General features: G+C 29.4%; 1 protein-coding gene across 1 annotated transcript; it reads left to right on the top strand.

Moving 5' to 3' along the window:
- The first annotated feature begins 8,203 nt into the window (after positions 1-8,203).
- On the top strand, positions 8,204-11,697 carry LOC106774292 (dnaJ protein homolog 1). The gene is made up of 8 exons (XM_014661239.2): positions 8,204-8,400; positions 8,994-9,169; positions 9,508-9,679; positions 9,772-9,913; positions 10,188-10,321; positions 10,398-10,540; positions 10,639-10,837; positions 11,157-11,697. Exons 2-8 carry the CDS (start codon positions 9,017-9,019, stop codon positions 11,483-11,485), a joined length of 1,272 nt encoding a protein of 423 aa, XP_014516725.1. The 5' UTR covers positions 8,204-8,400; positions 8,994-9,016; the 3' UTR covers positions 11,486-11,697.
- Positions 11,698-25,869: the final 14,172 nt, after the last annotated feature.

The raw sequence follows: 25,869 nt of genomic DNA, 5'->3' as shown, positions 1-25,869 counted from the left end.
CATTTCATCTCATTTTGTATCACATGTTCAACTGTTGTTGTGATTTTGGACTCTTTTTAGATTATATTATTAATTTATAGGAAAATGATATTTTAACACCATTTTTTGACACTATTTTGACACTGTATACGTGTCAAAATGTGGTTGGACGATTTCAAATTAAAAAAAGCTGAGGCAATAACATATTTGGAAGAGAAAAACCAAAGTTTTTTTTTTAATTTAAAATCATCTAACCACATTTTGACACGTGTGCAGTGTCAAAATGGTGTCAAAAAAATAGTGTTAAAATATCATTTTCCTAATTTTTATTTTGAATTGTTTTGAGAATTTAATATTATTTTGAATTGAAATTTATTTAAATTTGATTAGAACCCATTTAGTTCACTTATTCATAATAAGCTGAAATATGTTCAAATTTTTTCGATTCTCTAATAAACTTATCAATGACTCATTAAATAACCAATTCGTAAATCATATTTAATTGAGACATGTGACCATCTTGAATACATAAAATATAAAAAATTATTTAAAATTAGAATTTAAAGCATATTGAATATATATATATATATATATATATATATATATATATATATATATATATTATTTTACTTTTTGGATATCGAATTTTATATCAAGATAATCGTAATAAAATATATTAAATTAATTAATTGATGAGATACAATTAAATGCTCCTACGAAATACAATTAAATGAATCAGGTGAGTAGGAAAGAAGAGGACCACATGAATTGAACCCAAAGGACTTTGTCAACTATGCTTTGAATGTTAGAGGTTGAGTTGTAAAGTTCGAAAAATTACTTATTAATGGAAAATGAATGTAGAGATAACGAAAACATCAATTTACCCTTCTTTTGAAAAATCATGTTAATTTCTTACCCTTCGTTCTAAAATTCTATGCCTCATATTTCATAAAACACAAAAAGTGCCACACTAGTTTAACTCAGTCAAATTTTTATAGGAAAAACACGAGCATAAACCTGAGTTTTATTTGAGTTTTTTAATCACAACTCTTACGTAAAAGTAATGATAAAATTATCACATTCTTATTTTTTTAGTTGTAAAAAAGATACTGACAAGTATCGAAAGTCTTACATTAATTAGAGATAAAGTTAATTCATAATATATAAGTAAATGTAAATCTCATTTTACAAGTTAGTTTTATTGAATTAAATAATGTATATGAGAAAAATGTGATTTTTTAGTAAGACTTTACTAAGTATATAATACTTTTGTCAATTCGAACAATTAGGATTGTGAAAAAAATGCAATATAGTTTAATAAAATGTATGCGGGTGGTCATACTTTGATGTATTTGGAACTAGTTAAAAATGAAAAAAAAAAATATATCTTAAAGAAATAATTCAACCTTTACATGGAAAATTATAATTAATAAAGAGGTCGCATACGAGAAGTAAAGCTTGTATGTAAAAGTACTGATAAAATTGTCACACACTTATTTTTGTATTTTTTTTAGTTGTAAGATAGTGACATATATATGAAAAAAAAATGTGATATTTTTAGTAGGACTTTACTTAAAAGAAATGTTTATTTTGACATACAAAGTGATTAATAGTTAAAAATGCAAAAAATATATCTTAAAGAAATGTTTATTTTGACATAAATTAAAACTTGGTGTGGATGATAAACAAGTATTCAAAAAGTATTTTTCAATCACGTGTATAAAATTGATGTGACTCTAAACTCAACACGTCAAACTCTATTTTTCAAAAAGATATGTTGGTAAGCATAATCAATGCATTTTGTAGGACGCGAATTGGTTAATCTAGCTTAAACTTGAAGTAACTTTTGTTCGTAGATAAGCAATTAGCTAAGTATTTTTGTGTATGTAGATATGTTCAATTATGTTTTAGGCTTTATTTTGTTATGGCTAGAATAACTCTTTATATCTTTGTTTTGGCAAATAGAAAATCTCCACCAAATACACTCTTGCAATTTTTTTATGTGAAAGGGTATTTATTTCATTGATGCATATTATCATTTGGAAACATAAACGAAGGTCACAAAGTTTAGAATAATTAGTGAAAAATATAATAATGAGAGATGGAAGAGAACAATTACCCTTACTCTATTTGAATTCATAAGCCGAGGCCACTAATGGATGCGTTATTGGGACTCATAATAATATAAATAAAGTTTATTTATTGGTTGAGCAGAATTACATTGTTCCAATTATTTGTCTATTTATATATATATTAACATGTGTGTTGAGAAAACTTAATTTTCAAAATTTATTATACTTATTGTTTTGGTTATGGGTTTGGGTTAACTATTTTAAGTGTGTTTTTTAATATTGGAATGTTTGTTTTGGTCATCAATTCTCTTAGGTGTATGTTTAATCAAAGTGAAAGTTTACTTGTAGAAGATATTTTAATGTTAAAATTAATCAAGATTTAATTGTTTAAGTAATTAATGTATATTAAATATAATCACTTATCTCTTGGTCTTAAACTTGTATTTATAGTTTTCGGAATAGGTTTCGGATTAACGGTGTCCTAATTGCGATTTAATTATTGATAATTGTGAATTATCAGACTCGATCTGATAGTTGGAGACAACTCGCTTAGGGACTCCCTTATGTTTGTAAATAGTGGTGGGCCTTCGGGTCATTTTCCCCACTACTCTCTTCTACTTTCTACGAACTAGAACATCCAACCTTCTCCTTTCCACTTTCACGTAATAATGTCAACCATTAATCTATAATCGTTTGAGGAGTCCATGGGGGAAACGTTTTGGGCATGGGAATGGTGCATTGTTGTCGTCTGGGTCATCCTCGGGTTCTTCTTCTATTTTGGGATCAACTGATTGGTTTCCAAATCAAGTTAGTGATGTGGATACCATCGCACGGGCACCTCCAGCACATACTGAGGCTGATATGCCTTCGAAAATTTATGCATCCAATGAAGGGGGAGAGGGTTTGGATACTCTCTTGGTCGTCCAATAGATCTTTAAACAACAATAACATTTGCTCTGGTTGTTCGATTTGCTATTATTATATATGGATTTGGGGTAGAAGAAAAGTTCTAATCACGTGACAGTCTGCATAGTTGACTGTCCCTTTTTTCAGAAAAATGTTGTTTTCTATTTTTTGTCAATGTTTTATTTTCAAACTTTGAAAAAATATTTCATATACTTAAACTTTGAATTTTGATCTAAATTTTTTTATGGGTCTTCTCATGATATTTTGGTGTTTTGAACAAACTTTCAAGTCATTTGGAGTTGTTTTCAATATACTCTCAGTTCTACTCGAAAGCTTAGATGTATAAAGTGTAGTGTACTATGCAAAACAAACAAGAACAAAAAACAAGTTCAACAAACAAGAACAACAAACAAGTTCAATAAACAAGAACAATAAACAAGTTCAACAAACAAGTTCTTGGAAACGAAAACAAAAACTAACCTTCAGAAAGGTGGGTTCGTCGGAATAAAGTGTTGTTGTCAATGAGAGAGAAAGCAAAACATGCCTATCAAGGAGAAGAACACGAAAACAATCAATCAAAATAAACGGAATTCATACCTAAAGTAGTTAATCAACATGCATTTGTATAAAATGAAAGAGGTGCTGGTTCCCAAGCTTCGTTGGAGAAAAGTTTAGGGAGAGAAGGGGGTCTCACGCTAAGATAAAGTGAATGAATTTTTAACCTCCCACCCAAATTTTTATTGAATTCACTAACATGTAACATCTGATTCTCGGCCATTCGATGTCTTATAACCTTTTGACATCTAATTCTAAGGCAATCAATGTCATACGTGAGTATATTTTCACCTTCGCGCCAATCATTTTCTTGAAATTTACCCAATAGGACGTCAAACTTTTGAATATCCGACGTCTTATAACCAATTGACGTCGGACAAGTCTAAGTCTGATGTCTTAATTGAACTGTTATTTACAAAAACACCACCGATCATTTTTAATGTTGGCTATTCAATGGTTGGACATTGAACATGTGACGTTATACACTATTTTTGTAGTAATGTGTTCCTCCCCTTGTGATCCAACCTGATACATAACATCTTAAAAAAAGGAAATTCGTAATTAAAACAATTACCATCAATTTTGACACCAATATTATCATCAACCAACTTACATATAAAAACATGTACTCTGAAACTTGTGCAATCTATCTCCCAAATATCTTCAATTCACCAAAGTAGCACATTGATGCCATAATAGGATTTTTATCCTTTGCACTCGAGAAGTGCATTGACTCAACCACCACTATTACTCCACTATTCTGCATGGTGCTTTTTTCATCTTCTTCTTTTGTATGAAATGTACAATTGTTTATATCATACCCACTCCAACATATGACATCAAAGTTTGGCTCACTCGATATCCAATTTAGTGTTTCAAAAGCTGTATTGTCAAAGTTGAACCTATTGTTTGAACCACTTTAAAAAGGCTTTGCTGTCCTCATTATTGTCTCACTTCTGAGGCATTCATGGATTATTTCTCTTTACAATATCTTTATAAGAACCTAAGTGGGGGATGACTTCTTTAGTGTTATTCAATATATGTGTGTGTGTATATGTGTGTGCTCGTAGAACTTCAACTTTATCTAGAGTCACAAATTTTGCACTTTGAGTACCCTTGCCAACACCTCTTTCACAGTAACAAGACTTAGGTACCTCTACAACTTCAACATTTAATAAGTTGTTTATATAGAACTTGATAGTTTACTCAACAATATATCTTTCAGCTGTTGATGCTTCAAAATGATATTAGTTATTTACATAGCCTTTTAATATCTTCATCTATCACTTAATAGGGTACATCCATCGTAAGAATACTTGACCAAAAATTATAACTTCTCTTACTAGATGAATAATCAGGTGCACCATAATATCAAAGAATGATAAAGGAAAGTACATCTCAAATTGATGCAATATGACCACAACCTCATTTTCTAGCTGATCTAGCTTCTTAATGTTGATAACTTTACTACATATTACATTGAAAAAAAAAAACACAGTCTTGTTAATGTGTATATAAAATTCTTAGTAAATATGTCTTAAACAACCATTGGTAGAAATTATTGCATCAATACATGACAATCATGAGATTTTAACCCAATTAACATTTTATCTTTCATGGATACAACTTGTTTAAAATTGGAAGAGTAACCTAGTTAAACTTTCATACCACATAAAAGCTCATAAAAACTTTTTCTTTTCTTGTTTACACAATGTGTGACATGCTAGAGGCAAATGTGTCCGCTTACCTTGTGATTTTAGAGCTAACTGTTCTCCTATACCCATTTCAACCAGGTCCTAACGAGCATTGAGACCATCTTTCGTCTTGCCTTGAATATTGAGGAGTGTTCTAATAATACTATCACAAACATTTTTCTCTACTTGCACAACGTCTAAACAATGTCTGACATCAAGCACCCTATTACATTCAGACTCACCCTATTTTTGTTTGTATCGTGATATCTCACATTATGGACATTGATGTAACTTGGCAAACTTACTCTTGTATAAGACACAATCGTTTGGATATGCATGAATTTTTTCATACTCCATAGCCATGGAACACAATACCTTCTTCAACCATATTTGTGTGCTGGCAATGAGTTATCTTTAGGAAGCATGCTACTCAACAACTCAAGCAATTGTTGATAATTGAGCACAAGTTGCATAAGTTGTTATACACATGAGCATGTTAGAAGGAATCATGTCCAGCATCACGTATATGTCTTATAACCGATCAATCATCTCTAAATCACCTTCTTTTTCTTCTACTTGAGACTTATCTACACTTGGCATTTCTATTAATTCACCATGCCATGTCCACTTTGTGTAGCTCTTTAGGAATCCATCATAACGGACATGCTCCCAAATAACTTTAGTTGGTAGTTTTTGCTCATTCAAAGAATTAACACACGGGCAATAAAATCCTCCATTATTGACCAAAACATTCATTTTTGCAAATTCAAGAAATTGTTTTACTTCACAACCTTTAGAAAACCCATGTAGACTAATAATAACACAACCCCTAAAGCTAGTTTCGTGAAGGATCCAAGGAACTTTCGTGGCCCTTATTTCTACAAATATACATGAAAAGAAACCCAAAGATATACACTCAAGAAATCTGCATTCCAAGCATTAAATTAAAAACACCATCTCACAACTTCAAATGCATGCACTGATACAAGGCTTATGGATTCAACACAAGATACCAAAAAACCAAAAACAAATATATCAAACCATTCAAGACTATACCAACTATCAAAAAAATCAGCTATCCTTACCTCTAATCCAAGCAAAACCTCTCCTCTTACCTCTTCCTACACCTCCCACCTGATATCCTTAGTACAAAAGATCTTCAAACTCTCTCTTCCTCTAGAAACCTTCTTGCAACCCCTCTCCTTTTCTTTTCTCCCTTTTTCTTTCTCCTCCCTCTATTATAACCCTAAAAATATATTCATCCTATTAAATAAAAACAAAATCCCAAGGATAAAATTTAAAGTTCTGTTTTGATCTTCTTAAAAAAAAGAAATCTCTGTTTTCTTCTCTTTTTCAAAACAAATCAAGGATCATTGCATTGCATGCAAAAGCCCATTGGTGCATGAAGGTGAGAGAGGGTTGGACCAATGCCCTCAACACGCCTAAACTATTTATAGGTGCAAACATCAATATATAATCTATATTTAATCTTAATTCTAGGTCTATCACCTAATACAAATACCTACACTTTACTAAATGCATCTACCACACACTTTTAAACATAAAATAATTTATAAATCATTTCTATTTTTAGACATAAAATAAATTATAAATTATTTTCAATTTTTTTTTTCTAATCTCATAATATAACTAAAGGTTTGATTACATTAAAATAATTAACATAACAAATTTATATTTATGTACACTTTCTTCTCTTAACATTTAATTCATGATGCAAGTGAAAAATAATGTCACGATAACTATGAGAGTGTAACTAAATTATGAATTTATGTAATTTTTTTTCTATAAAATAAATTTTCATTTATATAAAATATAAAATAAATTTTTAAAAATATGTTAATATAAAATTATTTAAATCTCATTTATATAAATAAAAATCAATATATAGTTATTTTTAAAATACAGTAAAATATCATTTTATCACTTTAATTTATTATTTTTATTCAATATTAATAAAATTTAACATAAATTATCACGATGATAAGAAATTATAATTTCGCTTCAATAAAATAAAATTCTTTTTAGGCAAAATATGTTAAAATCCTGAGTGTAAAACCTGATTCTTGTCTTGTAAACGACTTTTATAAAATAATTCAATTAAAATGTCTCATATGACAAAATTAAAAATCCTGTATCATGTAACTAATATGTATTATCTCTTCTTAAAAATAACTCTTTTCAAAAATTTCAAAAAATATTCTTTTTAAATATAATTTTATAAAATATTTACAATGGAACGAAAGTTAGGATAAAATATTTCAAAAATGACATTATAAATGAAAAAAATAAATTAAAACCTCATAATTTAAAACAAGAATTACATTATATAACATAGGTAAAGATATTTCTTACATTGATATTACAGGTATATTAAAGGTAAAGTCATAAATTTAAAATATAAACTTTATAAAACATCATTGAAGTATTTACATGGAATAACTTTAAAAATTTAACTACTATAAAAGTAAAAATATTTTCCACTTTTTGAAAATATATACTATAATCAACAAGAAATTAATTAAACTATAAATGTTTTAAAGTCAAAATAAAAATAATACAATCATATATAACTCAAAAAATAAATTAAAATCTTATAAGATACCTAACCAATGCACCTAATTAATATATAATTATGACAATTTATATCTTTTCATATATATATATATATATTTAGTATTAATAACTATATATATTAAAATTAAATTATTATGAAAAAAAATAAATGTGTTGTCACATCAAAGACATCAAAATAAGTATTTTGTTAAATGTGGCCGCCATGCGCGACCCATATACGCTTGAGTATGTCAGGCATAGTTCACCTTCGGTCTAACTAGCCGCATCCTCGTCCAATCGAATCCAAAACCATCTAAAGTGCTTTGGTACTAAGCAACCTTTTAAACAAAAACCACTACCTATGTGATATCAACAAACAAACGACCTTATTACTTCTTCCAATCCCATGTTAAGGTGGTTTTAGCAATTCGGCCACATATCAACAAAACCCTTTTTTTTCTTCTTTTTTTAATTCTCTTTTTTCTTTTCTAAACCCAATTCACCATAAATACATTAAACTAAGCCTAACCATTTCTCCCTTTTCTCTTCCTTTCTCTTTGAGGGTTTCTTCTCCCTTGAAGGAAAAGAAGAGTTACCATAATCACGCACGCCGGAGAGTGGTATGCTCTCTCTTTTCTCTCAATCTATAGCTTTTGGTAGTTGGTAGTTAATTGTTGTCCAGGGTTCAGATCTGTTCACTAGCTCTTTCAATTGCGATAAGGTTCTTGATGGTTGAGTTTCTTAGATCTCTAACTTCATCGACTAATTTTTTTCTCTCTTTATGTTTCTTGGGAAATTTCTGACATTTATAGACTACCTTATTTTCAACCTATTTCTTGTTTATATATTTTGCCTTTTAAGTCTTTGATTTTGTGGTTGGTTTCTGACGTGGTTTGCTGTTCACTGGCTTGATTTTGGATTTCCGTATTTGGGTGTGGAAATTTAGAAAATTCTTTCTGCTTTCTTGATTGTGTGTTAGGTATCTTGGAATTGTAAATTAAGGAAACATTTTATATTCTTTGGTGTTGGTGGCGAGATGCTCTTAAGAAGTGACAGTGTTTGCTATTGTGTCACTGACTAAGATGTATTGTAATGTAAATGTAAACATGCAAAGAAAATGAATTGAAATGCTCTGCTACCCCCCACCCATGAGCTGAAAAGATATTTCTTTTTTCAATTTAAAATTTAAAATTTATTTCTTGTTCTTGTACAGTGATTCTTTGAGGTGCTGCAGTCATGTTTGGGCGAGGTGGACCTAGGAGGAGTGATAACTCCAAATATTATGATATTCTTGGAGTTTCAAAGAATGCCACTGAAGATGAAATCAAGAAAGCATACAGAAAGGCGGCTATGAAGAATCATCCAGATAAAGGTGGAGATCCTGAAAAGGTAAAAGCAATATTTGGTTACACTTCATTTTGATTATACCATTTGAATAAACAGCTCTATACTTGGATCTCTGTTCATAGTTTGATTTGATCATATAAACTTTACACATCTTATACTAGTGATTCTGCATTTACCTCTTGATAAGATGAGTTTATATTGTAAATTGTGAACAGATTTGATATATTAGTGTTGCATGCAGAAAACTTGAGCAAACTATATTATGTGTTTTAATTCTATATATATGTTTACATGAAATATGTTATTCACTTGGTACTTGAAAACCTGTTAACTTCATGTTGTATTCTGTTTTAATACCAAATACTTGATTCATGTATCAGTTTAAGGAGTTAGGTCAAGCATATGAAGTCTTAAGTGATCCTGAGAAGAAAGAATTGTATGATCAATATGGTGAAGATGCCCTTAAAGAAGGGATGGGAGGAGGAGGAGGAGGCTCGTTTCATAATCCATTTGATATATTTGAATCATTTTTTGGAGGATCAAGCTTTGGTGGTGAGATGTTCACTTTTAAATTTATGTTATTTCATTTCATTTGTGAATCATCTTGCAATATTAATCAGCTCACTATTACTATCATTTCTTAGGTGGTGGTAGTTCTCGAGGCAGAAGACAAAAACATGGTGAAGATGTGGTGCACTCTTTAAAGGTGTCCTTGGAGGATGTCTATAATGGTGCAACTAAGAAACTATCTCTTTCTAGAAATGTATTATGCCCAAAGTGTAAAGGGTATGCACCTATTTGTGTTTATATTTTCACAGTACATCTAATTTATATAGTGTACAGGTATACACATATTTGTGTTTATATTTTCCCTGCAATATGACTTTTGATTAGGCATGTTAGTTTATGTCAGTCTTGTTATAATCTATTAGTTTGTGTTTGTAGAATTTATTTATTTATTATTTGATTATAATCATGCATCTTTATGCCTATGTTTTGTCAGAATTTGAAAAATAATAAGCTATAACAACACATTTACATTTAATTATTGATAATTCAGGAAAGGGTCAAAAAGTGGAGCAACTAGTAGGTGTTTTGGTTGCCAAGGCACTGGTATGAAGGTCACAAGAAGGCAGATAGGACTAGGCATGATTCAACAAATGCAACATGTCTGCCCAGACTGCAGAGGATCTGGTAATGAAAACTTTGTTTTCTATATTTGTCAGGTTGTTTTATGATGTTATCTCAATCTCATCTTTCATTGATGCAGGTGAGGTTATTAGCGAGAGAGATAAATGTTCTCAATGCAAAGGAAACAAGGTTACTCATGAAAAGAAGGTACTGGAGGTACATGTTGAAGAGGGAATGCAGCAGGGTCAGAAGATTGTTTTTGAAGGACAAGCTGATGAAGCTGTAAGTGGTTACATGCTATTTGTGTTAACACTTAGAAAGTATTTCTCTGAGTTGTTAATGTTGGTTTCTTACGTGAAATGAACTCCTATTTCTTGCAGCCTGACGCATTGACAGGGGACATTGTTTTAGTATTGGCAGTGAAGGAGCACCCAAAGTTCAGAAGGGAGCGAGATGATCTCTTCATTGATCACACTCTCAGCTTAAGTGAGGCACTCTGTGGCTTCCAGTTTACTATCACACATCTTGATGGCAGACAACTACTGATCAAATCAAACCCTGGGGAAGTCATTAAGCCAGGTAATAAAATTTTGGTGTATAAATAAATGGAGTTTCATTATGGATGACAATGCAGGCTAGTTCACCTGCATTTAGCCTGCAAAAAGCTTTGCTGGCCTTTAGGAATTTAAATAATGCATGTTATGTCAATCAAATGTGGGCTAGCTTGTCATTGGCTTCTGCGGGCTATTATGCGAGAAGGACTTAAATGGGCCAGACTAAAAATACTCAGCCCAAAAGTACTCAACCTGCATTGTACCAGCCTCGCATGGTCAACATTAGTTTCATTCAACCTTTACATTCAATTTTCTGAGTTATGTATTTAAATTCTGCTATGTAGGTCAATCTAAAGCAATAAATGATGAGGGAATGCCACTACACAACAAGACATTCATGAGGGGTCGTCTTTACATCCAGTTCAATGTTGAATTCCCAGACTCGGGGTTTATTTCCCCTGATCAATGCCAGTTATTGGAAAAGGTATTACCTCAGAAGGGCAGCAAGCGCATCTCAGATGCAGAGCTTGATGACTGTGAAGAGACCACTTTGCATGATGTCAACTTGAAGGAGGAGATGAAAAGAAAGCATCAACACCATTACCGTGAGGCATATGATGAAGACGAAGATGAAGGTCCCTCTGGTCACAGGGTGCAATGTGCTCAACAGTAGTGCAATTTGTGGTAGAGGTTATATGTTTTCTATCTTTTGTTTGCATAATGCAGAAACCATAACTGCTTGATAAATTTTACCTTTAGGTCTTGTTATTAGTTTACAGTTCATGGCAAATTAGTTTACATTTCATGGCATATAACTATGTTTTTTTTTTTTTATTGCAATGTCAAGTTTATGAAAATTTAAGTGCCCTCTTTGATTCTTTGGTACATGGTATGGCCTCTTATTTAACTTGCTCTCATTATTATTATTTTGTTGTAGGGCTAATAATAAAGATTGTCAGTAGTGTTAATAATGATTCAATCAGTTCTATTTCACAATTGCTCTTTTTGGTTAATTATTTAGTATAAGTTTTGTTTGGCTTTGTTCTAAAACTTTTTCATGAACACTTCTATCTCCAAAGTTAATTGAGTGCTTTTTATGAACTAAAATAATTTGTTAAAACTTATTCATACAATTTATATAATATCTTAATATAACTTTATAATTTGTTTTATTTTATTTTTGCTAGAAATACCAGTAAAAAAGTTTGTTTGTGTTTTTGTGATAATCTTATGAGTTAAATCCATTGACAGTCCTACTTGAAAAGTTCTTATAAATAATTTCTAAAAAGCTTTTGCTAATGTTTAACTTCACCAAGTGACAGCCAATAAATTTACTATTGGAGGGAAAATTTTAATTATCAAGTATTTGTAACGTTCAATCATTCAAATTATATATTTTCTTGTATAGTATTAGAATGCTTTTGTTTTATGTTTCCTCTGACACTAAAAGGGGCATGTGGAAACTTGAAATAGAAAGGTGTACAATAATGATCAATTTTTTTAATTGTTATTATAAACATTTTTTTAATTGTCACAAATATTTGACAAGAGAAAAAGGTAAATCTAATTCCTACAAAGGGTTACATAAATTACATAAAAAGTTTGGTTCATGATATCTTGCTTCACAACATAACTCCTGTTAGTTTCTTACTTAATCACTAAATTGACTTGACAAGTTAAAACATATTATTAAACTAGTTAAAATACTATTCAAATTTTAATTTTATTTATCACTAAACTGGTTTCAGTAAATAAAAGTTTTTAAAAGATACTTTTAAACAAACATTTATTTTTTAAAAATTTATATAGTAATAAAATGGTTAATAAATTAGTTCTTGGCACAATTAACTGATCTGTCCAGTTTTGAAAACTATAGTTCGCATTTTATTAACTAAGGAGATAATTTCCCTTTAGTTAACTAAGAAAATTTTAAAATCGTCCTCACTATTTGAAGTACGATATTAAAATTATCAGTAATATTAGGTTAGGTTTTTTATCAAACAAACAATTTGACTAAATTGCTCAAAATGGTTTTTAGTTAAACACTAGTCATCAATCTGATTAAGGGAGTCTCAATCATTTATGCAAACTTACAATTACTATAAGTTGAAAACTATTAGACTAAGAGAGCAAAGAGAATTTAAGCGGAAAGTAAGAACGAGTGGAAGGAATATGAAGTATGAAATTTCTTCTTTATTAAGTGTATTTGTAATTACACATTATTTATTTATTTGAAGTGTCTTACAACAATTAAATTTTATTTCATTTTGATTTTCTTGCCAAAGAGTTTATTTTACTTTACACAATTCTAGATAATTTAAATAAATAAATTATTTCTAAAATTATTTCATCCAAATATACACTTAATCATTTGGAAATCTGTTGTGGGGTTGAAGTTATTTTTCATCAAGTTTTAATTGATGGACTTTTATTTTCATTATCTTTGTCTTGAAATCTCATTCATTTAAGTTAAAAGGTTATTAGCACAAGGTACGTTGATGTAAAGTTAGTAAAGATTAATAGTTTTAACACTTAATGTATAATAAATGTAATTATTTATCCATTTATTTCAAACATGTATTTATATATTTCAGAATGGATTTTGAATTATTGTAGCTAAATTAGTACTAATAATGTTTTTTCATAAGTTAATCAGAATTAGGTATAATCATCTTGAAGAGTGATTGTTCAGCCTACAAAGTAATCGTGTTTTTTTATGCTTACTCTTGTCTTTTCAAGGACTTGCTCGTTCGACTATCGTTTCAATGACTTCTAAATGGACATCTTGAGGGAGTTAAACTTGACACCTATCCAACTGAACCCAAACATGTGACATTCATGCAGGAGTTTAAGGTTGTTTGTAAGGTCCTTGATTTCACTCTTATTCCTCCATGTTTTCTATATTTCTTCCGCATCCACCCACATGAGAGAAGGGGTTGAGTATCTCCATTCTCCAGGAACAGGAGATGGTTGTTCACCTTATTTGTTGACTCCTTTAAAGGGGTTCAAGACAAACTACCTTAAGGTAGAAATAACGAAGGCCGACAGTCAAAATTTTACATAAAAGCCAATTAGGTAATGTTCCCTTTTTACTGGATGGAGAACCTAAGGAAGTTGACATCATAGGCTACGATGACGTCCAGGGAGCTAGAAGCAGTTAACCTGATTGACGAGCTACCTCACCGCCTTTCCTCCTAAGGTCTCATCAACTTCGTAGACTCTGAAGACCTTTGTAATAGAGTGTTCGATAAAGTTTCATTTGTATTGTGTTAACCAAAGTTATCTACTTCTTCGACAAAGCTCTCGCCCAAGTTATCTACTTCTTTGACATTCTTTTTGACGTGATGAAACAGGTAGTGGACAGACAACTAGTGAACAGCCTGAGGAGCAAAAGGATGACCAACATGTTCAGATCGTGTATTGTATCATATAGACAGTGCGGTGAATGAATTACAGAAAGCGATCGGTAGTTCAATTCTCTAGAACTTCCAAAATAACATAGACTGGTCGATTGTAAACCTCATTGGTAACTGAATGGTCACACACTTTATATTAAGGATACCACAAATCTAGCATGACTAATAAGATAAAGCATCATCCATTGTAAACCTCATTGGTAACTGAATGATCACACTTTATATTAAGGATACCACAAATCTAGCATGACTAATAAGATAAAGCATACTTATGAGACATTGGGTGGTAATTGGGTCAACCCTAACTAACAGTTCACTTCGAAATGATTTATAAATACAGAAGTAAGGTAAGGAGATAGGTAAATGCATTTATTAGACATTTAAAGTGCTTTTGACGGGTACCAATCCATTCGATTTGGACTCTAAAAGAAACCATTGTAAGGAATTAAACGACAAAGTGTGAAGAAATAGTTCTCTATCCTATTATTTGAAATATGTATGATGAAATTGAAGAAAATGTTAAGAAGAGGAAGAGGATGACCGAACTGGTGATTTGGAATAGGTTGTACATACATACAGGGGTTTAGTTAGAAAATTTATTTTGTTAAGTATATCTTTTGTGGCCGTCGGCCAAACAATATGCTTTGTATTGCCGTCTTGTTTGGATAACTGCCTTATTTTGTATACTCCTCAAACATAAATGGAAACTATCTTTCTTTCTGCTCATTACTTTTCTCCCATATGGTTAATAATCGTATCGCGTTAAAACTAAGATTGCAAAATGATACATATTCTTTGAACCAATGATATTATTTTAATTATTTATTCTAGACATTTTATCAAATTAGTATGTTAGTATTTTAGACAATAGAAAAAAAAGTAAATCTAATTCCTATTTGAAAAAAAAAGGTATATGATTAGCATTTCATATTGTAAACAAGTAAGTAAAACTGGTTAAATTGCTTGAAATGAGATATCTTATTGTTAAGTGATGTGTCCTGATACCTCATTGTTTACTATAAGAAAATCATAAACTCTTAGACTAACAATTAATTCATGTCAAGTATTGATCCTGCTAAAGCTGACAGGGGTACTAAAGTCAGAAACATTTATCGTAATATTCTATTATTAGTCAAAAATATGTCTTTCCTCATGGAAGGACTCCTTATTTATATCGAGTAACTTCCCTTTTTCTCGCACCAGTTAGATAGTTATCCAACCCATGATCAAGTCATTACAACAACTGTATCCATTTTTTGCAGCATTAATATAGGGAGAGGTGCTAATGCATAAGTTAGCTACTCAATATGTCGCTCCCTACTTGGTTCCTGACAATTACTGTTGCTGAACATAGTGACCCAGTCTAACAGTACAACTGGAACGATTCGCCCTCCTTATGATGTATGCCCATAACCGTAAATAAATGACTATGATTGTTTAACATCGCCCTAAGACCGAAGTACAGATCATGTATAACTTAAATTTCCTTTCCCTACTCAAAAGTATATGATTAACATTTCATCAAATAGATGGTAGACAAGTAAGTAAATTCTGTAAATTGCATAAATGACACATTCCAATTAATCAGAAAACTTATTACATAATTGCATGTTAAAAAACTAATTAAACTACTGATATAATCAGAAAAAGAAACTCGGAATTCATGAAACCATATAATAACAAAATACACAAACTTAGATCAGAAATTTGAGAAATGAACCTGATGATAAAGGAAGAACGGAAAAGAGAAAATCCTTCAAATAGAAGAGAATGCGCGCAAAGAGAGCAAAGGTAACTAAGTAGAAGAGCAGAAGATGTGTATATTATTGTATAGAGAGTGCATATGGTATTTCAAATTTCTTCTTTATTAAGTGTATTTGAAATTTCAATATTTTATTATCTCTGTATAAAAAAGTTCTTAAATTTTACTTTTTTTCTTTAATTTTTTTTTTATCCAAACAACTTATTTTACTTTAAAAATATTTTCAATATCTTTTCCAAACCCAATGTTAAAAATATTTTCTTATAAAATTAGTAAAACTTCATGTCCCAAACTTTTCTATTAAAAAAATTATCTAAAAAATACCCCCTTAAAATGATATTGAAATAATAATTTATAATGTGATTGTCTTAAATTTTAAAATAATAAAAAACTTTTAAGACCCTGTTATTTTTAAAGTTTGGAAACAAAAATCATCAAAATTTCAGAGAAAGACGAATTCTAATTTCATCTTCAAATTTATAGACTACAAATATATTTATTTATTTTTTCTCAAAAAACATCATAGTAATATTACTAAACAAGTAAGATAAATTAATGAACTTAAATATCTATCGAATAATAGTGATGTCACACGTTATCAATTCCATACGACAATTCATATACAAACAAAAGATGTCTCCTTACAATTTTATCAAATCACAAGAAAAATAGTCATGTTCGTTAATTATTTTTTAGTTAAATATGTTTTGTCCTTAAATCTTGATGAGAAATTGAAAATTTTCAATGTCACAAACTTTGATAATTTGTTGTCTCAGACTTTAAAAATAAATAGATATAGTTCTTACAATCTAATTAGGTTACTTTTTTTACGTGTCAACTAATCTTTCAAAATTATCTAATCGTTTACATTATTTGACACGTTTCAATCCAATTGATAACTAAGAGAATTATTAAACATGTAAAAAAAATTAACATTATTGAATTAAAACAAATATTCCCATTTATTTTTAAAGTTTGAAACAAAAGATATATAAAAGTTTTAGGGAAAGACGAATTTCAATTTCAAGTTTAGAGATTACAAATATATTTTTTTTTTCAAAAATAACACAATAACATTACTAAACAAGTAAAATACATTAAAAACTTAAATATCTACCTAACAATCGTGATGTCACAAATTATCAATTTCATAGACAACCCTTTATAAACAAAAGATCTATCTTTACACTTTTATCAAATTTTGGTGTATTGTATGACTGTTTGGTCAACTATTGATCAAATGGTCTACAACAGTAGCGTACTGGAGCTCGAATCGGTTAACTGCTTGGTCAGACTCTAGGAATGACCGAATGGTCAAATGTTTAAACACTTTAAGTGTCACCAATAATCAACGTTGCAGGTAAAGTATATTTACTAGGTATTGGGTCATGATTAAACCTGTACTAATTATAAGTCCATCTTGAAACCTATAAATACAGTCTAAGTCTAAGATAAGGAGGTAGGTGATTGTTTTGTGAATTTAGGATTTTATTATGTTAATCGAGCAGTCATATTGCTGATTTAAGTGTTGGAGTACATTTGACATATACACCCACAATATTTCGAGAAGAAGTGTCAAGAACTTGAAAGGAATTTATAACTGAAATGCTAAAACAACTTTAAAAGATTTGGAGAAAAATGTGAAAGAGTGTTTTGATTGTAATTCCAGACCCCACACCTCAAACATTTGATAACTTTTTGTCCAAAACAAAAAGATGTCTCCTTACACTTTTTATCTTTGTTTATATAATTCAAAATATAAATAAAGCCTAAAATTAGACAATTTAAAAAATAGGTGCAAATTTCTTTCTAAATTGCCGAAATTGACAAGACTTTGCAAAATATCAAATACGAGTAAAATCATGCTCAATCAGCATGAATATGCCGTAAACAAATGGTGTTTATAGAAAATAGTTTCGATGGATTTGAACTAAAATCATGATCTTAAACTACAAATTTAGTGTTACTAATAATTTCGTGTGGAAAATACACAACTTTGATAAATATAAAGAATATCTTAAACACTTTTTCATGTATGGTGTCCTATTGGAAGGTAGGTGAGTCCTTTATGGTGGTTGTAAGCAGTAACCAAGGTCCAAATTCTTGGTTTATTTATATTAATAGTACTTAAGTGTGATATTCTCCATGAATGATAAATGTGTCGGAGAAGAATGGCTGACACGACACAGACCCAACCACTGAAACCACGCCAAGAATATTTCTAACGTTTTTGTTTTTTTCCTCTATTCAAAGAACCAAAACTCAAACTTCCAAAACCTTCATTTCATCCATCACTCTAAACATCAAACTCTACAATTATTTTTTATTATAAAAACAATAAGTACTACGGTTGAAGATTTTCTTATTGAAATGTTAGTGATATTGCTAGATTTTCAATATTCAACTTGACAATGATTATGGAGAGTTCTTAACACATCCATCATGATATATTATTAACAAATTCCTAACTTGTTTTATATATAAATGCAAGAATTACAACAGAAATCTTTAAGTCACTTTACATCCACTTATATACTATGAATTCTATGAATTAATCTTATCTTTGAGACTTTTAACATTATTGATTTTGTATTTATAAAAACTACGGTTGAGTTTGTTTATTTTTATATTGTGAATTGTAAATGAAAAGCAAAAACAACAACTACACATAAAAGCAATTGAGTATCTTTTGTTATTATATAGAAAGAGAAAAATGAAGGAGTTAGGTGATGGCATCACACACAAGTTAAATCATATAATATAAATAAGATTTGTTAGTGTATGATTGATTAGATACGTATTTGGTCTAAAGGGAATTATTGGATTTTGATTCTTTCATATTTCAAGTGTGCAAGCCAAAGGGAAAAAAGAGCCTATGCAAATTAATTTTTAATTTGTGTATAATATATTAAGATAAATTAAATTATGTGTAGGATATATTCAGAAATAAAAAGTGTATGATTTATTAATTGTGTGAATCTTAATAATTTTCAATGATAATTAAAATATGTTTTCTTTTTCTATAATGCAATTGCATTGCAATTTCCCTCCTAAGTGGTGGCTTTCTAAAACATCTTGGTTCATAGTATAGTATATAAAGTGTGTTTAAAAAACAAACTATTCTCATCATAACATCAAATTTTAGGATTGTTTTTATGAATAAAATTCTTTATAATATTATAAATATAAAGAAATAATTATTTTATTTATTTGAATGATATGTTTTATGTGTAATGTTTATGATGCGTGCTATGGATACATTTTTTATGTGTAATGATATAGTATTATTTTATGTGTAATGTTTATGATATAGTATTACAAGTAAAATCACTAATGTCTTTTCAATTTGACAACCCAACGTGAATCATATATGAAACATTTTTTTTCTCACTATTTCGTGTGTCATTTTCTAATATTGATAACTTAGCATAAACTATATGAATATGAAATTTATTTCTCAATTTTTATCTGCAATTAATTTTTCGATTGTTGTTTTGCTAAAATAGTGGCAAAAAATATTTCCTATTTTACTCTCTTAATATAAGTGCTTTGATTCCATTGTTTATCCTTAAACTAAAGTTTAGAGTTAATATTTTGTGTTATTAATCATTTTAATCAAAACTTTAGTTGCTTTAGATGATAATACATTATTTATAATAATTAAAATAAAAAATATATTATTTTCCTAACAAAATAGTATATATATGTGCCTTTTTACCTTTTTTTTATTGACCTTTTTGGAAGAATCTTTACCCTATAGTGGTGCCACCTTTGTTAGTGACAATCTCTTTCTATTGGTTACAAAATCCAGTGAAAATCTTCATCACTTTAACACCACACATACCTTTATTCATTTGTCAACGAAAACAGCTCACTAAATTATCATTCATTAAATTTTTATAAGTTGAACTTCATAAATTAGATTCATAATATTATAAATGTTATATATGTATATATAAAATATAAAATTTAATTCAAATGTAAAAAAATCTACTGAGTTTTATAACAAAAAAAATTACAAAATCTAATTCACAATTTTTATATTCTCGATTAGGGATGAGAAAAAAATTCACGGACACGAATATCCGTAGATAAAATTTACGACGAGTAGTTATTATTCGCAGATATTTATTACCCGCGGATAACGGATAACAGATATTTTAATATCCGTTTCTAAACGAGTCGGATAGAGGTAGTATATTACCCGACCTGTGGGTACCGTTACTCGCAAAAACTAATAATAATAAATTAATTTATATATATTTTAATTAAATTTAATTAAAAATAATATAAAATTATATTTTATCAGGTTAAATTTAATTAAAATTAAATTTTAATTTATATTTAATTTAGTTTATATTATATATATATATATATATATATTGTAATTTTATTTTAAAATGCATAAAATATTTTCTTTTTATTATTTTGCGGGTATCCACGGGTACTCGACAAGTATTTTAAAACTTGCGAGTATTTTCTAAATGGGTACCCGACGAGTGGCAGATATATTTTTATCCGACAGGTCAGATTGCGGATAGGCACTATCCGTGTCTGAACCCGACCCATTGTCATCCCTATTCTCGATCAACTTTTGTACACTTTGGTAAGAGTAATTAAGTATGCTTTTTTTCAATGTTTAAGTGATGTTTATGTGTCTTTTGTTTTTATTTCTATATTTTCTTGAATGTATAATTTTGGTTCTTATTAAATTTTAAGTAGGTTTGATTTTTTATTTTTTTATAAATAAAGCAACTGTGGTTCAATGTTAATATATCATATAATTATTATAAGAAAATATTAACATATAAATTTATCTTACCCAATGAATAGTTGATATTATTATCGGCATTGTTTTTTTTTTGAAAAATGTAATTAGATTAAAATTGCTTAAAATTTTTGAAAGATTGGAAAACTAAGTTTACAATCAATGTTTTATAAGCATAAAAATTGAACATTTCTAAGCTTTATTTTTAATATCTAAAATTGGCTTCTTATAAAATTGTTTGGATCATAATGTAATGAAGTGACACTATTTGTGACCGCAACTTTCAAGGAAATTTCATTAACAATGGAAACTATAAATGAATAAATAGTGAAATATTGAGTGCACATTGCAATCATAAAAGAAAATAATGTCAAAAGTGACATTTAACAATGAATTGTGTTCCCAACACCTTTTTACATCCTTTTGATTTTGTTGCAAGATTATTTCTTCATGTATTATTTGGTGACAAGTGAATTGATCATAAAAGTAACAAAAAGAAAGAATATCATTATTTTTTTTCATGGGGCTTGTGGCTTTATAAGTCTGTTAATTATTAAGGAGTCTTACCTTATACAAAGGTGCATTTATACATTTAGAAAATGAAAAGAGAAGTAGTAATTTAGTTAGTGATATAAAGAATTAAAGATGTGGTGGGTTAGGAAAGAATATGCATGAAGAATTGTTGTCTTTTAGTAAGATGGAAGATAAGAAGGGGACCAAGGGCAGTGGATACCTCGTTAACAGGATAGAAACAAACAGAACGTCGTATTTACTATAATGATAAGAATCAAAGAATGTTTGTTACCTTTTATGATATAATTGTTGATGGAATGAGTAATTGTTGAACCTAATCCATTAACTTTCCCTGTTACTTCACTTCTGCGGCTTAGTTAAAATTCCTCTATCCATTTTCTTTTTCCCTTGCACCTAACTGTTCTTTTTTGGTAAACACTTTACCTAATATAGTCATATTACTATAGTCATACAGTGGCTAAGATTTTCAAATCTTTAAATTCAATCATAAGTATTCAAATTTGTGTTAATCAGTTTATATTAAATCTAAACTTAGTTTTTTAGATTTTAAGTTCAATTTTGATTTTATATATATATATTTGATAATTTTTTAATTTTGAAAATCTAAAATCAAGATAAATTTGAATTTATTTAAACTATAAAGGTAAGATCCATGTGAGGCTAGGTGAGTTTTTATCAAACTTATAGAATATCGAGTCAACTTAGACCAAAGTCATGTACACTTGAGTCAGTTTGGATTCAGGTCAAGTTGGATTAGACTATGTCTATGTCAAGTTGGACTAGGCCTAACTCATGTTAAGTTGTGCCAAGCTAAAGTTAAGTTAGGTTGGCTTGAGTAGAATCCAACTTTAAGTCAGGTTAAACCTAAGTCGAGTTGAGATAAAACATACATAGGTTAATTTGGGTCTAGTTGGACTAACATTAGGCCTAATTTAGGTAGGTTTATGTCAGATTGAGTAGGCTAAGCCAAATTCAAACCATGATGGTGAGACCTAAATTAGGCCAAGTCGAAAGTGTCCAACTCGAGCTAAGATAACTATTTAGAATAGTCTTCAAATGAAGCAGCTCAGAGGGTTTACAATTTATTAGCATTGGCAAACAAGCTTGTATTTGAAGGGACAATAACGTCAAAACTGTCAATATACATTACTTATTGCTTGCAAATCTAATTCAAAAATTATTTTAAGATCTAGCACCATCAAACAATTCTTTGTCAAACAATTATTGAAGATAAGAGATGTGTTTGTAAGTTAGGATTGGAAGCGAAGAAGATTGATGATTGTGTGAATGGGTGTATGGTTTTTTTATGACAATGGTAATGGCAAAAATGATGCATCTTTGCTTCAATGCAAATTTTTTGAGAAGAAAAAACAAATTCCATTGAAGTTTATGTTCTACTTTCCTATAATTATAAGATTACAAAGAATGTTTGTTTCAATGCAAACAACACAACACATGACATAACATGATTATAACAAAGGACAAGGAATGCTACATCATCCATCTGATGGTGAATCTTGAAAGCACTTCAATCAAAAGCATCCATCCTTTTCCAATGATCCATGTAATGCTCAACTTGGTCTATGTACGAATTAGTTTGGATGGATTTAATCCACATATCCAGGCATGGTCATCACCATATTTTTATTAGCTCGTGATTAATCTTCTACTTGAGATATGTATGATAAAGTCTTATATGTTTTTAATGTGTCTAATACCATGTCCATCTAATCTTAAGGCATTCATTGATGTTTATTTGGAACCTTTGATTGGTGATTTGAATAAGTTATGGAGTGGTATTTGGACGTATGATGTTATAATGAAGCAAAGTTTGCTTATGAGGTCAGCTTTGATGTGAACTATTAATGACTTCCCTACATATGAGATGTTATTCGGTTGGAGCACATATGGTAGATTAGTTTGTCCTCATGGCATTCACATTGAATTATGGTTGGAAAAATTGTTAGTTTGAATGTCATTGCAGGTTTTTCCCACTCATCACCCTTTTAGGAGAAACAGAGGCATTTTGGAAAAAGGCATCTTCTTCCACCAGTATTAAGGAGGTCTTTATCCACCTCACACATCAACTAAAAGCACATTATCAAACTTATGCTGATTTGAGCCATAGGTTTGACACATTACAAAATCTGGTCATAAGATTCTTACCTCTAGCAGCATAGTGTTGTCTTCAACAGTCTCAGTCCAGTCCAATAGTGTCCCAACAACAACCCACTTCAACCCAACCCACCCTAATCTAGCCACAATCCCAAAAACAATAACAAAACCCTGAAGAAGAAGAAAACAATTCTGATGGATATGTATATTAATAGGACTTCTTTTCACATTACATGTTTTTTTATTATGTGTGGATACGTTACTTATACACATATTTTAAAAACTCTATGTTTGTCTGTATTGTCTTATAAACATGTTTGTGATGTTTGTCTAGTATTGTATTATTGTTTATTTGAATTTTATTGTCTGGTTGTGCCATTTTATTTTTCTAATCGATAGAGAATGCAATCCATTGCATTAAAAACTAGCATGCCATTTATCAAAATTTTTTACCGAAAGATACATTCCTAAGTCATGTCATTACCGACAACACTTTTATCGACGGATATTTTGTCAATCCTTTAAAAAATAACAGTTACTGACAAATTTTTACAGTTTTCAACAAACATTAATCATTAATATTTTTTTTATAATGAATGATTAATGAAGTCAAAGTGATCAGCACGATGAATAATAAAGTTAGATAACATTTTCTGATAAGAAATGGTAATAATATCATAGCCTCTAATATAATAATTAATGGTCAAAAGAAATATACAAAATTTGTAAGATATCATGTGCATAATATACTAAAATTAAAATAAATTACTTTATATATATATATATATATATATATATAATAATTTAATTTAATTTATCTCCTTCTTTTTGTTTTTTTTTACATTTATTCTTTATAATTTAACTATTTTTGTTACTTATTTTGTTACTACAACAAAATCATGAAGAGATTATTCCTATTAATTATTTTTATTCTCGTTGTTTGAACACTTTGCACTACCAATTTTTTTACTTATTTTGTTACTACAACAAAATCATGAAGAAATTACTACTATTACTAGTTACTTTTATTAAAAGTTCGGAGTCCAAAGCTCTTTCAAATAATGAGAATAAAAGTAACTAGTAGTAATAGTAATTTCTTCATGATTTTGTTGTAGTAACAAAATAAGTAAAAAAAATAGTTAAATCATAAATATAAAAAAGAATAAATGTAATAGAAAAAACACACAAAAAAAAAGGATAAATAAAGTAGATGATAATTGAACATAAAATAAAATATTCTATTAAGATTTTTTTTTTATGTGAATTAAATACAATCAACCTAAAAATTAGTTTTATGTCAATTCAAATTAGAATTAATATAGAAAACATTTCTAACATTTATCATCTAATATACTATGCTACAGATTAGACCCATTATAAATAGTCATTAAATTTTTTTATTATATAATTATGACATCTATCTTATTCTAGAATATATGAAATGAAAGATCTAAGATACATGATCTGTAGAAGAAATTTCCCATTGCTTTAGGCAATTAAACTTGATAGTGTTGCGATTCTTTGACGCACACGACTCAAATGCTCAGAATGGGTTGGCAAAGATTTAGAATTTCTACACAAAAATGGAAGCATAGAAGAAATATCAAGATTGAACACACCTGCTTGCCTACATAGTTGACCATTGGACCAGAATTAAAAAGGGAATTTGACCCAACAATGGCCCACAGGCATGTGCACCATGTGTACTTGAGCCACGTTTTTCTGCTTAAAACCTTTCTTATGTCAATCTAAACCTTAATCAATAGTTAAAGAAAGACACAACAATTAACCTTAATCTAAACCTCTCTTATGATGTTTCATCTGCTATCGAATCATCTATTAATGTTTAATCTTATATTCAAGATGGTATTTATAATTTTGAGTCAAGTTTTACGATTTTGTTTTTGGTATCACTTCAAAAGACCTCTTACGATGTATATAAACTTTTGTCCGATTCTTCTTTTATCTGACGTAAAACTTTTGATAAACTTCTAGTGTGTAAACATAAACATTATTTGTTTTTAAACAGTCCTGTTCATGTGTGTTGCGTCAGTTGTCTTCTTCCTACATTACCAAAACCCACGTGGGCCTTCTCAAGTGGTGAATTGCAGAAGAAATTATTATTGGAATATTGATATTTAATTGAGTGAATTTTCCACCAGCTATATTCATACAACAGTCCTGATTCGATTGGTTGTGCCAAGTGGAGCAAAAGAAATTTATGCATAATTAATCAAACATTGAAAATGGTACACCAATCTGAAGCAGAAGGCCAGATCAGGCTTACACATATAATTGGGTCAAGTTGAAGAAGACACATTAACAAGCTGATGGGTGATTATGAAAAAATGATGGTAGTGAAATTAAGGTCCTACCACTTAGGGAAGGAGGAAAACAGAACTGTGGAAACACATGAGAGTATAAAAAGAATAGAATAGAATGAAGACACTAGAAAAAACCAA

Source organism: Vigna radiata, chromosome 9 (assembly GCF_000741045.1).
Source record: "Vigna radiata var. radiata cultivar VC1973A chromosome 9, Vradiata_ver6, whole genome shotgun sequence".
Classification (NCBI taxonomy): domain Eukaryota; kingdom Viridiplantae; phylum Streptophyta; class Magnoliopsida; order Fabales; family Fabaceae; genus Vigna; species Vigna radiata.
The sequence above is the reverse complement of the archived record's forward strand: the minus strand, read 5'-3'. Positions and strand labels throughout refer to the sequence as shown.